Source organism: Sycon ciliatum, chromosome 3 (genome assembly GCF_964019385.1).
Source record: "Sycon ciliatum chromosome 3, ocSycCili1.1, whole genome shotgun sequence".
NCBI lineage: Eukaryota > Metazoa > Porifera > Calcarea > Leucosolenida > Sycettidae > Sycon > Sycon ciliatum.
Window position 1 is genome coordinate 22,226,113 of NC_088645.1, and position 15,862 is coordinate 22,241,974.

A 15,862-nucleotide genomic window follows, 5' to 3' on the forward strand; every position below is an offset into this window, starting at 1 on the left:
CAGCGAACCCCCAGTGTACAGCGAACCCCCAGTGTTCAGGAAACCCCCAGTGGACAGAGAACCTCCAGTGTACAGCAAATCCCCAGTGGACAGCAAATCCCCAGTGGACAGCAAATCCCCAGTGGACAGCAAATCCCCAGTGGACAGCAAATCCCCAGTGGACAGCAAATCCCCAGTGGACAGCAAATCCCCGGTGGGCAGCAAATCCCCGGTGGGCAGCAAATCCCCAGTGTACAGCAAATCCCCAGTGGACAGCGAATCCCCGGTGGGCAGCAAATCCCCAGTGTACAGCAAATCCCCCTTGGACAGCGAATCCCCAGTGGACAGCAAATCCCCAGTGGACAGCAAATCCCCAGTGGACAGCAAATCCCCGGTGGACAGCAAATCCCCGGTGGACAGCAAATCCCCGGTGGACAGCAAATCCCCAGTGGACAGCAAATCCCCGGTGGACAGCAAATCCCCGGTGGACAGCAAATCCCCGGTGGACAGAAAATCTCCAGTGTGCATCAAATCCCCGGTGGACAGCAAATCCCCAGTGGACAGCAAATCCCCGATGGACAGCAAATCCCCAGTGGACAGCAAATCCCCGGTGGACAGCAGATCCCCAGTGGATAGCAGATCGCCAGTGGACATAGAATTCCCAGCGGACAATGCGGCTACGGCGTCTGGTCCTGTTGATGTTGAAGCTGCTGTATCCGCTCGCCGCAATGAGTCGGACGGTGTAGCAGGTGACTTGGAAGAGTCCACAGCACAAACTGGTGATTCTCACCACCCTGATGAGGAGTTGGTCAGTAAACTACTTGAGCGCAGTTCCTTGTAACAGTGACGACAGACCCGAGTAGGCTCTCAGTCTTTCATAGCAATGTTCTGATCACAACACCATCATAGAGCAGCGCTGCGCCCTAAGTCAGGTGACTCAGGGGTGGCCTACATGCATACATGTTTGGTTCAACTCCTTGATTGGACTCATGCCACAGATCTGATGATAATTATACTCTATTTTCAGAAATTTCATAAGCTCAAAATAAATAGAAGTATGAGAACAAATGACCAGGCCAGGTGTCCAGGAAGTCTAGGTAAATGCACATAGAAGCAGTCCCGGATTGGATATTGTGCGCGGTTATTGGCATTTTAGTGTTAGGCGTGAAAGAGCCGAACGCACCGAAAATAGCAGTGCGCCGAAAAGTTGTGAGAATACAGTGCGATGAGACTATTACTATGCGCAGCTACCCGCCATGTTTTTATTTTTTATCTTTTGATACAGAAGAACACAAACATGGCCGTGAGTGAAGACAAATGCAGATGTGGCATTATGAACTCCACAGACAAGAGGTCTCGGTATTGCTTGCGTTATAGAAGTTAACCAAGAACTAGGGTGTTCCACTGTTGGATTTTTTTTACAATTCCCAAACAGCAACAGCGCAAGCAGGTTATTCCTTGCCGTTGCTCGGAGTTTCGTGTTTTCAGACACGAAACACCCAGTACCGGCAAGGACTGCTCGCACTGTTGCTGCTTGTGAATTGGATTACTGTCGCGGGGCACTGAACATAGAGTACTCAGTACACGCAGCCTGTGAATCTTAGACACCTGATTATAATTTAATTTCTCATTCTTTATACTTCGAAGTAATTATGGCGTGGCGGTACTGATACCGTATTGACTTCATTCCGGGGGTGAGACATGTTCCACTGATCCGAGAGTCAGACCGTTCCATGCTCTGCTGGGGCAGAGGTTTTCGTGCAGTATTGGCGGTGCCTGACAATCATGAGTACCGTATTTTGGAGAGTATAAGCCACACTTTAGATACCAGTACGAATTCACCCAAAAAAGCCTGTGTGGCTTGTACTCTGGAAAATACGGTACATGTGAAACTCAGAGCTGCAACAGAGCTTCTTCTCTCCTGGTTACCATAGATACTACAGTGGTGCTCAATGAAATCCGATCGAGCCAGCCAATGCCATGTTGGGCGCTGGTCGGCCCTATATTGTAGACCTGCAAGCGCTAGGATGTGAACTGGTGCAGGGCACAACTCAGTCAGAATTTTCTATTTCTCTAGTCTAGTCCAAAATGGCCTAAATGGCTGCGGCACCCACCAGTGGCCAAGGTGCATTGCTTCTTTTTCCCAGTACGTAGCACAGTCCGACTCCCATTGCAGTGCACCCAGGTACTGTACTCTGCGTCGTGATACGCCTGGGTTTGCAGTCACAATCCAGGGGCGTAGCTGGTCCCTCTTTTTTTGGGGGGGGGGGGGGGGGTAACCGGTGCACGGCTGCATACATGTACATGTATGTGTAGGATGGCTGGTGCGTGTCATTCATGGTCATTATCTGCATGCTGAACCTTGGTCGAAACTTTTAGGGGGAGGGGGGGGGGGGGGCATTTCATTCCTCATTTACTACTCCCAATTCTCTCTCCTCTTCGATCTCTTTTCTCTATCCGACGTCTCCTTGTCAGAGAAGGCTGGTTTGCCCCTTCGATTGTGTGACCAGAGATATACGCACAGCAACTGTGCTTGAAAAGATCCCCATTCAATAACAGGGTAGGACAAGACCATTGTCGCATTGGAGAAGTGAACTGGTCAAAGTTATAATGAAGAGTGCATGGTGCGTTAGGCTTACCCAGGCTATCCCAGGTCGGCTCGTAGACCTTGGATTGGCTTGGCTCCTTTTCCAGCGGCGTAGCAGCAGCAAAGCTCCCAAGAATCGTCAATAGGATCAGAACTGACATGACCTTCAGAAGCAGAGCGGTAAGCAGTGTCATAGTACTTCGTGTGCACTTCGCCATCCCCGTGCACCGGTGTGCGAGCGTCCGGAGCCTTCAACTGCCTACCGGTACCAGCTAAACTCACTAGTAATAGTAGTAGTAGTATGACTGTTACCAAGACTCAGGCAAGAGTAGTTTATCTACTCTTGCTGTTACTCTGCCCACTCCTTGTCGGCTTGTTGTTCTGTCCGCGAGATGACCTGATGATCTACGCAACTGATCAAATCTTCTCCTACGACTCGTAGACCTACGAGTAGATCTACTTCTTCTGCTAAAATTTTGTTCTTGCTGAGCGACATGCACGGTGATCGAGATCCAAGCCGAAGAAATATCTTGTCCGAGCTGTGCCTATGAACACTGCCAAAACTTACTTGTTTACCATGGTTTACCACTGTCTTGCTCAAAGCAATCGATGGAGTCATGGACGTGCACGTGATGATGCCATCCAAACTACGGTAACTAACTAACTAATTACTTTACTTTGAACGTCTCGTGATCTGTGAGCTGCTGATAATATTACTAGCCTATCGCCGGTGTAGGTCGTAATGTCGTTCCCACTAAATGCAACAAAGCCCAGGCTAGGGCCAGTGTGCCCGATCAAACCTTTCGACAGCTACCGACGATATGCATAGAGTTTTGCGACATATGCAACAGCGAAACCTCAGCTCAGTCTGGTGGCCCCGGGTGGAGAAAATTCATTTTCTTGTCCTTCTTGAAACGCCACTTCGTGGTCCGCTGTGCCTGCTGCTCCTCACTGCGCTCGGATGTAAGGATATAGGCCATACGTGTTGTACACCGTTCTAGCCAAGATTAGCTCTATTCAAACCTGAAGAATCCCTGGGGGGAAATGATGGCGTGCAGTGCCTTTCCAGCGATGGCGAGGGCAAGCCTTGTGTCGTTGCTGTTGATGTTTGCGAGCTGCTCGCGGAACGTGCTAGCGGCTGATATAGGTGTCCAGCAGGAGCCGAAATCACCTGCACAGAAGACAGTGTATGAGCCCACGTGGGAGAGCTTAGGTAAGTCGCCTGTCAAATCAATGGGAAAGTCGCTAAAACATCTCTGTACTTCTCTGGCACACTAGACTTTCATTCATTGAGAATTCCTTTCTGATAATTATGTCACGTGCAGACTATTATAGTGCTGCTAAAATTTAATGAAATCCGATCACATCGTGAGTCGCCCACCGCCAGATGCCATGCATCACCAGCCCTGCGAGCACCACATGGATCCAGGGCATTGGAGTAGAGCGCTGACCTACTGAGGTTTTGCAAATGCACTCATAATTTCTCTTATCCGAACGTCGAAGTCACAGGCACCTCGGTCTCTCGGTCACCAAATCGACGAGTTTGGTGGAAATATTGCTACATCATACATGTACTCTTTTTTGCAAATTTTGTGGAAACAGTGAGTCGTGTGCTAGATCTTTGGCACTGCTCCATCAAAACAAACATGATTCGGAGTTACGGATATTGCCCGAATAAGAGATAATAATTGTAAGTGTGCATCATTCATTCATTGCTTGAGATGCTTTGTACGGAGCGGCACATCCGCAGCTCAGCGAATGCGCCAGCACTGGTTTGCCGCTGTTAAGTTCCCTCTTTTTGTACCTTGTACTTCGTGTCCATGATGAGTGTATCCCCTTGTTCGCCACTATGCCATTTGATTTGCATAACATCATTACATAGGATGGAATTCTTTGAGCAGGCTGCCTGGGCTCCAGTGGAGTATCGTAAAAGTCCGTAAATAAGTACCTGCCCGAAAGAAATACCCCCTTCATTCTTTTGGCTCTGTCTGTTGAAGTCAAGTCAAGCCCGATAAACATACTGCCCGAAATAAGTACCGGTACGGTGCGCACATGCAGCATGTAGCATGTACATCGACATGAAAATGACTTCTCCACTACACACAAGTCAGGTCCGAAAGTTAGTTCGTGCCCGAAAGTCAGTACCGGGCCGAAAGTTAGTACGGGTGTGGTCACTAAATTCGAAAGTAAATACGTACTTATTTACAGACTTTTACGGTATATACTCTAGTTTCAGAAATTTGCGGTGCTCAATATTTTCGGTATGAGGGCAAAAGGCCAGGTTAGGTGAACAGGACTTTTAGGTACAGAGAAGCAGTTCCCTATTGGATTATGTGTGTTAGTGTTTGTTTGGTGTATTGAGATTTTCGGTATGAAACAGATGCACCGAAAGTACCGAAACTAGAAGTCCACCGAAAATTTGTGAAATTACAGTAAGTTAAACTACTGTACCGTGCAGTAGGTACTGTGAAACTACTGTGAAAGTTATCTATTAGACGAAAGCTCAAGGCACCTTCTAATAGTGCTCTCTGTTACCAAGTGAGCTCCCTATCCAGGGTCAATTGGAAACTGCATCCCTTGGTCCGGGCTGCAGTGGTCTTCTGCAACAGGTGGTTGCATTGACAAGCTTTACTATATGGGATTACGTCATCATTGTGTCATCATTATGTCATCGTTTGAGCTGCTTTGCATGGAGTGGCATGACTGTGACATCGCCAGCACTGGTCTTCCACTCAATGCACAGCATATCATGCTATGATATCATTCGCAAAATTTCTGTAGAATTTTCATTTGTAAATTGTAATGGCTGCTGTGGGTTTGCTGTTTGTCGTGTCGAACCCTGCAGACAGCAGGCCACTGCCTGCTTGGTACGACCAGGCCAAGTTTGGTATCTTCATCCACTGGGGTATCTTCAGTGTACCAAGCTGGAGTCACGAAGCGGCCGAGTGGTATGTCCAGTACCTTCTCACTGGTGAGTTCATTGTGCAATGCACAAAATTATATCTACTACAGGGGCGTCGGATACGGTACGGTCACTACGGTATTGACCGCACCCCTTGTTGCCCCAGGTACCCCGTGAATCAATAATATGCAGTGATCTGGGATCTAAATTTCCAAAATTTTCGGCTCAGTCACCACTCCCCCGTGAGTAAATTGTACTTCAGATGGCTGACCGAACCACACTGAAATACCTTCCGATACCCCTGTACGAGTTTGAGTGTAACTTGTGTTCGGCGACCACTGTGCGGTGCATTATAATTATGTCGATCTTCAATGACAGATGGTCTACCCGGCGTGAGGTGATGTGATTGCATAATCAGTCGAGATGCTTTCGCAAAGCCGTGACACCGCAATGCACTAGATCGAGCAAAACTGCCAACTCGCACTGTATAAATAGTGCCTATATGCGAATGAATCCACTAGTTTGCCACTAGTTCTCCACCATGGCATATATGGCTGTACACTGCTTGCGGCATGGCATGATCAACCTCACAAGATCCGTGAGTTGCGGGGTATTTCCTACTTCAAAGTACATCAGTGGGTAGGTCGTTTTTGTTTTCTTACTGTCTGATTTGACATGCTTTCAGACTACCTATTTTGACCTTAGAAGGATCAGACTCCGCCGAGGTAGGAATGGATTAGGCTTGCGTCCATACGCCCAACTCCGTTGGGGGTGCACAGAAACACGGTGGAAATAATTTTGTCTTGTTTCAGTGGCTGACTGTACGGGATGAAATTGAATGTGGTCCAGCTACGGCCGAACCAGCCTTACCGGGTGCTGGTACCCGTGCAGCAACTCCTCGTGCAAGGGTTTCCCCCTTTTTTTTGTTATGGAGCAGGTGTTCTGAACAACCGGCATAATGTGTATAATCATTATTATAATGTACTGTAATTATTCTAGCACATCTAAATACTTGTGCTGTGCTGTGCTATGCTGTGCTGTGCTGTGCTGTGCTGTGCTGTGCTGTGCTGTGCTGTGCTGTGCTGTGCTGTGCTGTGCTGTGCTGTGCTGTGCTGTGCTGTGCTGTGCTGTGCTGTGCTGTGCTTGGTCTTCGAGGCTGCTTAAATCTATATGTGCACGGGAAAGGCACTCTGGCTGACACACATGTAAGCTGTAGAAGTAGCCGAAGCTGTGCCGTGATGTCTCAGCCAGTATAATGTGTGTGTATGCGTGCAATACTTAGGTGATGATGGCAACGCAACCAGGAACTTCCACGCCGCCAACTATGGTCCAGATTTCAAGTACTCTGACTTTGGTCCAATGTTCAAGGTACTGTACCCTGTTTTGCATTCACATTGTACGAGGTGAATTGCGATTTCTGGACATTGTACATTTCTGGACATTTCGAGTAAAATAATTTTTCGTCGCGTGTAGAGTCAAGTCAGTCAGGTTGATGAAGTTTTTTCTTGCCGTAGTTGACAGCTGGGCTGTTGTAGTTTCTCCTCGTGTCGATGCCTTGTCGATAGCCTTTTCTTGGGAGGCATTTCAACGAGTTTTGTGGTACTATGTCGCATGAGAATTTTGAATTTTGAGTAAAATAAGAAGTAATGGACAAATGGTTGGCTTCCCCATGTGCACTCCACTTCAGACGCTGTATAGTCTTGGACCTGTTGCCTGGAAGTGTGAAGAGGCCAACTGCAGTCCACCAATAGAAAAATAACCAAAAATGGTGCAGTATAGGATGCCTATTGACGCTATTTTACTTTCATGTCCAGAATTCCATACACTGAAATTAAGGCCAAAAAATTGGCCTGTCGAAAACGTCCTGCTATCAAGTCTCTGGGATCACAGCATGAGCAATTGTCACATATTTGGAAAGATGAAAGATTAGGCCATACAATAGATACAAAACGATATGAAAAATGTAAAACACACAGCCAGTGGGGCTCTTTGTTATTTTCATGTCCAGAAATTGCTATTCACCTCGTACTAGCTGCAATTGAGAACACATGTGTTACGCAACCAATTTTGATTCCCAATTTCGTTTCAAAATACGTGTGATTGTAGCAAGTGTGTTTGCATTCTTCAACAGCAAAACAAGACTGAGAGAGTCAGCGTTTGCTCACAAGTGCATCCTTACCGTATGCTCGTGTATTGAGCCTATTGACACGTCTGAATCATTCTTGCACACCATACTGATGAAGAGAGTCTGGTCAACTAAAAAAACCCATCCTTCGAGAATTAGAAAAAAATCATTTCACGGCTCGTAGTTAAAGAGAATTGGTGAGCACACATGCTCATTCATTTACGTTGAAAATAATTCTGTGAAATGAAATGAGTTGTGAATTTTGCAGCGCCCAGGGAATGAGCATGTGTGCTTTCCAATTCTCTTTGAGTTATGAAGCTGCAGGATGCCTCGCCCCTACTGCGTTCGTGTAAGAATTAGTAACACTAAACTTTCCACATCTCTAATAGGAATAGCACTGTGATCCTGAAGGTTATGGCCCAGCCGCAGCCGCGTCTTTGCACATTGAGTGAGACTTGATCAGACCCGCCAAATCGAGAAGTAGTTATATTCGGAAACGAAACTACTTCAGAAGTACAAGGACTTTGTTGTGGCTGCATTGCCTTAGATATCCGCCTACTGGTGCCCATGACACTAACAGGTGGTGTATTTTTTCCATTCTTATTGTTCCGTGCATGCACATGGATACAGGCTGAGCTCTGGGATCCAGCTCAGTGGGCGCAGCTGTTCAGCGATGCGGGCGCCAAGTTTGTTCTTCTCACGTCCAAGCATTGCGATGGCTGGGCCAATTGGAAATCACCTGCCAAATGGAACTACAACAGCGTGGAGAACGGCCCGCACCGCGACATTGTGGGAGAGCTGACGAATGCCACGCGTGCCCAGGGACTCAGAATGGGATTGTATTGTGAGTTTGTGTATAGACATTTTCGCAACATGTAAATCTTCCACTATTCGTTCGCGATACCAGGCTGTCAGGGTTCCAGTTTTGGATGAACGGACTGTATTAAAGAATCCCGTGGCTCTTCTGTACATAATAATTTGCATGTTCTTGTTAAAGTGCATCGGCAAGATGCCGATTTCACCGTACCCGGCGTTCATGTATAAATACACATACAGTATGTATCGGTTCGAGCGTGGGTGTTTGAAAAACGACTTTCTATTCTTTTTTCCGATATTTCTTACACGCGATAAATCAAGTGTGACATATCATGTGCATGTGTGCAGAGGCAGGAAGATCATCGTACATGCCAGTGTCTGCTCCAGCGCCGGGTGAGCCGGGTAATCCACCCGGTTGGGCGGCGCTTGGACCCAGTTGAAAATATAGTACCGGGTCACCTGTGACCCGGTTGGTACTTTACAGTTTCGAACTTTGAAAGGACTGACTACATGGCTTGTATGTGTCAGATACTTCTTCTTCTTTCGTAATTTTCTAATTCCTGTCCTCTCTTTTCTAAATTCGGCTTATCCATTCGCCTTTATATCATTGGGCCTAGTTCCCGTTTATTGTCCGAATAAAAATAAACCAACCAACCAGCTAAAGCATGTGACTCGGCTGGTGAGACAGCGCCAGGTACATGTGTACCCGGCTCCGACCCGGTTGAAATGGTTGCACCAGGTACACGTGAACCCGGCTGTCCTACAATCCCAGAGCAGACACTGCATGCAATGTAGTGTTACGGTGCATGCGGCTGGTCATAGTCACATAGGCTTACCATGTGGCTATGCTATATGAGTAACATGACCACAACAGTTGAACCTGCAGCACTACGACCCAACGCGGACGGTCAGATCGGAACAGCATTGGACGGATAGTATTACTATAGGCAATATACTTTGTACTAATCTGGTATGTTTTGCTACACAAAGTCCATTCTTAGGACCGATATATTCTATTGTACGATAAAATTGCTTGTAAGAATAAATGTGCACTTGAAATCCATGATTGTTATGATTATGAAAACATGACAGTTCATTCTTGTAGGCAGTATATTCTTTTACAGGACCACGCTATAACCGACACGCACGGTACTTCAATACTGATGAGGCCTTTATGACCGAAACAGCTTGCTGTCTACAGCATTGGGCATACTTCAATATTCCTATCGATGCCTGGTCGTAGGCTATGATTCCGAGACCTCCGGTCGGATGAGCCTCGCCAACCACATCGGCACATCGCCCCTACTCCCCTTTGTCTTGTTGTCCAGTGTCATTTCAGTTGTCCTCTTCCCCTGATTATTAGTAGGGCTGTGTTTTTTAGTAAAAAATAAATAAATAAATAAATAAATAAAAATAAATGGACGTCAAAGTACGAGTCACACCTACCATATTGTCTGGAGTATTGGCCGCAGCCTCACACAGATCCTTTTTCCACAAAATGCAGAGGCAAATCACGAGTGTTTTTAAAAGTGCGGCTTGTACTCCGGAAAATACGGTAATGAAATTACCACAACTGTACCTAACAAGAAAGTAAGCAGCAGCACTCGGCCCTTGAAAATTCTGTGTCCACTTCACCACCACCACCGCCACCGTAGCTACTGTACTTGGTGATTTGCACCCAGGTATGTGCTCATCAATGGGAACAACCACATGCTTGCTACTGGGCCCAGAACATTCAAAATTCTGTCGACATACCCTCGAATGTTCAATTGGACCCATCTACATGCCATTGTGTGCTTCTGTATTGTGCGTGTGTGTGTGTGTGTGTGTGTTTGTGTGTGTGTGTGCGTGCGTGCGTGTGTGTGTGTGTGTCTGTGTGTGTAGACTGCAATATCGAGTGGGGAAACCCTTTGCTGCCCTGGGACTACAGACACGGTCCCGAGCCGTACACTGGACAAGAGGAGTATGTTGAGCAGGTGTTCCTCACAGAGCTCAAGGACATCACCATGAAGTACAAGCCAGACATCATCAATGGTGACTACTGCGTACTCCTCAACAGCACTCAGCTCAGATCCAGGTAGGACCGGAGAGCACGCCTCTCTGACTTAGGCCTAATGAACCATGTGTTGGTGGCCCCAGGGTCCCGTGCCTTCTCTCTATCCCTCACATCTCTGATCCATCAGCATGTTTCTGAGAAAGTACTAGAAATTGAAGCATCAGTGATGGCCAACTTCATGTCTCACCTTTCAGTGCAGTTTGGTTACCATGGTATCTGGTATGTGCTGGCTTTTACAACTCTTCCATACTTTAAATAAAAGGGGGATTGTCAACTGACAACCGCTCTGTTTTTAGTTGCTATTCACTCTTGGCGGGGGAAATGCATTTGCTTGATGTCCACCACTTTCTTCTATACTTTATCGCTGAAATTTAATTGTACATGGATCACCAGGCATTAGAAAATTTGGCCACCATAGCACTGCTCTTTTTCTCTCCAAAACTCAATCTGTGCAAGCCAGTTACGAAGTAGAACATCCTCAGTCCCACCATAGGAACTCGAACCAGGGACCTTGCTATTCACGATCAGTATAACTATTATCCACGGTGATAGCGAATGTATCCTACTTCGGCCAATCAATATCTGGCTCGCATACTCACAAGTCACACCACTAAACAGGGCACTCGCCCATTCGCTTCGCATTATGGGGGAGCGCATCAAGCCAAGACAACCATGAACTAACACAAATTGCAATTTTAAGTGTAAGACTCCACGGAGAAAATCAAAGTTAGTTTAGGAAATAAGGCCATCTGCCTACTGTCTTTTTCTCCGTGAAAATCAGCACTTGCAAGCCAGATATAAAAGAAAGAAAAAACATCGGTCACACCACCGGAAATTGCAAAACGTGTTGTGAATATTGAACTTTAGCAAAAAAACGCTTCGTCTATCTGCTTGTGTCTGTCCCTGTATATTCGTCTTTTCGTTTTCACGGGAATGGCAATGTCTGTCCATCATCTGCACTCTTCCACACACCTCTTCTACTCCACGCAAATGTGCACACGCACACACACACACACACACACACACACACACACACACACACACACACACACACACACACACACACACACACGCGCGCGCACCCGCACACACACACACACGCACACACATCCTGGCACACACGCCGCAGGGAATTCCTGGCATGGCTCTACAATGAGTCACCTGTCAAGGACGAGGTGATCGTGGACGATCGATGGGGGACTGATGCACGCTGCCATCATGGAGGTAAGTTCCCATGGCAACGACCAATAGCTCTCATGAGCAATATAGGAACTGGCGGCCAGCTCGTCGGAGTTTGTGCTGTCGGAGTGACATTTAAGGAAAGGGCCCTCATTGAGCTTAAGCTGTTGAGCTAGAATCGCTGTATCTTCTCTTTCTGCTTGATCTGACCAATGGAGGCGGTCAAAACACTGGTTTCAGCAGGCTGTCAGTTTTGTGGGACTGTAGTTTGCCCAGGTGTAATACCATAATAATTATCATGCATAGAGGTTAAGTTAGTGATGTCACGGTTGCGACTCCGCAGCGGAACCACAGACAGTGCTTCTCAATGAAATCCAGTCGCGTCACTCAAGTTCGCGCCGGGCGTTGCACGGCCCTAGACCTGCGAACGCTGGGCTATGGAATGGTGCAAGGCCGCGCACACTTGAGTGACGATGCGACCGGATTTCAGTGAGCAGCACTGTATGTGTGCAATGATTGCATGCGGCGTGGGTCAGTGGAGCGGTGTGAGTCGTGCTGTGCAACACAACGCCGCAATTTTCCAAACCATCACAAGTACAAGTTGACAACTGACGTTTTTTTCATCTCGTAACCTCACAACACGAAGAGGATGGAGATTAGCGTTGGGCACAACCCAAATCTTCATCCTCTTCTTCTTCTTCTTGCAAGGAGCTCTGCTCATGACAAGCAAGGTGCCGGGTTCGATGAGTCCTGATGGGTCTGGAATTTTTTTCTCTTTTCAGACAGTTCACTTCCTCGACTGTTCCTTGGAAGTATGTACCTGTCTTCTTGTTTTCCATGTTATCATTTTGTTCTGCAGGCTACTGGACGTGTCAAGATCGCTTTCAGCCCAGCACTCTGCAGCCACACAAGTGGACCGACGAGATGACAATGGGCACTTCCTGGGGGTTTGATCGCATCGAGACCGTGCAGAGTTACAAGACTGCCAAGGAAATGGTGGCAATCCTCGTCAACAACGTGGCATTCGGAGGTATGTGTGTGTGTGTGTGTGTGTGTGTGTGTGTGTGTGTGTGTGTGTGTGTGTGTGTGTGTGACCGTGGCCATCGAGCAACCAAGTCTGACAGCGTTATATGGTGTTTGCTGTTCTCGCTGCAACCGTCAGTTCCATCGACAGAGTGACCTGAGTCGTCATCTCCGTTTCTGCTCCTGACAATGACTCTGGCTCCTTTCGGAGTGGTGCAGCCCTTGTGGCAACCAAGCTACAGTAGTAGTAGTAGTAGTAGTAGTAGTAGTAGTAGTAGTGTGTGTGTGTGTGTGTTTGTGTGTGTGTGAACGCACGCGCGCACGTGCATACGTGCGTGTGTGTTTGTGTGTGTGTGTGTGTGGTTCTGTACAGCACAGAGAGGCGTATGTATAGCACAGGGAGGCGTATGAATTCAAGCTTTATTGTTGTGCTCTACCCAGTTACGGGCATCGTGAGCCCCCCCCCCCCCCAAGCTGAGATGAAAATACTCTTGTTGCTTTTCTTGTTCTCGTGAACAGGTAACCTGATTTTGAATGTTGGTCCCACTCATGACGGACGCATCATACCCCTCATGGCCGAGCGTCTCCTGCAGGTAAGTGTGACGCACACGCGCACACACGCACGCACACACACACACACACACACACACACACACACACACTCTCACACACACACACACACACACACACACACACACACACACACACACACACACACAAATTCGATAGATAGATAGATAGATAGATAGATTCGGAAAAGAGAAATACATATAGGTCCAGTTTGGATTTGTCGTTACTCAAAGTTTCATGCCACTGCAATCATCAGACGACGTGAAACGCTCTGCACTTTGTGCATTGAGCACTTTCCCGGCAATTGCCAAAATTACTCCTTTGTAGATAGATACCGTAAAGCCTTGTATAAAAGCCGCGGCTTCTATGATCATGACTTTTTTGGTGAAATTTTGCAGGCTTCTATACAAGACAGGTATTTCTATGTATGTCAACACTAAAACCAGGCTTATGTGTGATTTGATGAGCCCAAAATTGCGGCTTCTATTCGAGGGCGGCTTCTATTCAAGATGTTACGGTAGATCGATAGGGACAGATGGAGAGAGAGAGAGAGAGAGAGAGAGAGAGAGAGAGAGAGAGAGAGAGAGAGAGAGATAGAGATAGAGATAGAGATAGATAGAGAGAGAGATAGAGAGAGAGAGAGAGAGAGAGAGATAGAGATAGATAGAGAGAGAGATAGAGAGAGAGAGAGAGAGAGAGAGAGAGAGAGAGAGAGAGAGAGAGAGAGATAGAGTATTTTGTTGTGTGCATGTGTGCGTGCGTGCGGGGTGCGTGCGTGTGTGCTTGTGTTTGTGTATGAGTGTACACTTCTATTTGTGTATGAATGTATATGCGTGCATTCGTATGTACATGTATGATACTAGATCGGTTCCTGGCTGAAAATCAACGGGGACGCTATCTACGGCACACAGCCATGGAAGGTCAAGCAGGCCGAGAATGGCACCACGACGGGACCCCCGAACGTCCTGGTCTACTACACAACCAAGGTAACGACAATAGCTGATGCACCGGGCATTCAGGGTGATGCGGATGCAAACGCTGTGACACTGTATGCCACTCTAATGACATGGCCGACGTCCAGCAATATCACACTGCCCAGTCCTCCATGCTCTGCCGGCACCACCACCGCCGCGCTGCTCACCGCCAAAGGGCCGATGAAGCTCGAGTCGGCGTGTCGCGAGGGCACGGCCGGGATCACCGTGACGATGCCCCCGGCAACCCTGGCACTGGACGAAGCCAGCCTGGTACCGTACGCATACACTCTGCAGCTGCAGGGCTCTTTGATTTTGAACCACTGAGCCAGATTTGAACCACCGGCATCTGTAGCAGATGTCGCGGCGGTCATGAAATGTGACCTCGTGAATAAAGCAGCACCACGCCATTTTTGTGCACAGAATAGACTAGTGTGTGTGGGTGCTAAGGCCTTTTCGACCCCCCCCCCCACCCCAGCGCTATTTTATTCATGAGGTCGTAAATCTCTAGCCAGGGCAGTACTTCACTACCATGTATATGCATTTCAGCTAAAATAGTACTGTCTCAGTGTGCTACCTGCTGTTGACACATGGTGTCACCTCCCTTCCATGTTCTTCTTTTGTTAATGCTATTCACCCTCCCTTTCTTGTATTGGCTATGTATTATTATGTGCCATGAAGTGGAGACGATAAATAAAAAATATATAAAATAATCACGGTCCACTGACTACAATTTGTAGTTTTCATTAATACTCGCGTATTGAGCCAATAATAAAAGTAGAAAGGAAAAGGACATATGGAACCGAGTTAAGAGTAACTCCACCACTGTAACTAGATAGTATTATACAGTCAGAAAGTGCAACAAGTAGGCACAAAACTGACAGAGTACTGAGACATTCGACGTCCTGACACCTCAGTAGCTTCAACACATCTCCGTAGCGCTAACCGACAGCCTTCTAACTTGGAAGGTTCAATGTTATGGAAAGACCAAAGAGGGGTCTTTCCATGTGTGCTTTCTACGTTTGCCATTTCCTTTAAAGCAGCACTGGAACTGTGTGTATAGCACAGAAAGTCTGCACCACTGCATGCTGTGCTGGTTCACCGGTCTCCAGATCAAAACAATTCGCCAATGTACTGCAGGCGCGTGCTCGGCGATGGGCACGCGGGGCACGTGTACCCCCCCCCAAAATTTTCAATCTGGGTAATTGCAATTGTAATGTATGCAAATATGCTGTAAAATTCAAGAAAGGTTGCAAACAAATTGCAGAAAATTGCCGGGGGGGGGCTCCCCTCGGCTCCCGTGCACCCCCCTAGTTGGGGGGCCGAGCACGCCCCTAGTATGCCCCCTTTCGGAATTGATTTAACATTTTCTTTGCCTCCTTTGATAATAACGATACCCTTGCTTTGCTCCTTCAGGAACACATCACAACATTTCTTCAAGTAGGAATATACATAAACGATTGTAGCTACATACTGTACATAGATCTATGTCATGGTTTATCCTCACCTGCAGCGATCTAAACGAGGGAATCGTAAACCGTACCGACACACTTGCACCTTCATTGTTCTTATTTTAATATTACCTGATGATGTGCGGCAATTCTTGTCAGATCTGAGTATTAAAAGAGGGTGAGAAAATTGTACAAGTCCAGGA

At 47.3% G+C, this 15,862-nt stretch overlaps 2 protein-coding genes across 2 annotated transcripts in view; one reads left to right on the forward strand and one right to left on the reverse strand.

Annotated features, from left to right (window-relative positions):
• The window catches only part of LOC135811754 (alpha-L-fucosidase-like), a 31,449-nt gene extending 28,241 nt beyond the window's left edge, over positions 1-3,208 (reverse strand). The window contains exon 1 of the mRNA XM_065324995.1: positions 2,619-3,208. Within this exon, the coding sequence (XP_065181067.1) occupies positions 2,619-2,784 (166 nt within the window). The 5' untranslated portion in view covers positions 2,785-3,208. The remainder of the gene's footprint in view (positions 1-2,618) is intronic.
• A 73-nt stretch (positions 3,209-3,281) lies between these two features.
• LOC135811755 (alpha-L-fucosidase-like) lies at positions 3,282-14,948 on the forward strand. The gene is made up of 9 exons (XM_065325000.1): positions 3,282-3,779; positions 5,412-5,537; positions 6,751-6,836; positions 8,224-8,437; positions 10,294-10,486; positions 11,595-11,689; positions 12,504-12,674; positions 13,187-13,260; positions 14,101-14,948. Exons 1-9 carry the CDS (start codon positions 3,611-3,613, stop codon positions 14,533-14,535), a joined length of 1,563 nt encoding a protein of 520 aa, XP_065181072.1. The 5' UTR covers positions 3,282-3,610; the 3' UTR covers positions 14,536-14,948.
• The last annotated feature ends 914 nt before the right edge of the window (positions 14,949-15,862 follow it).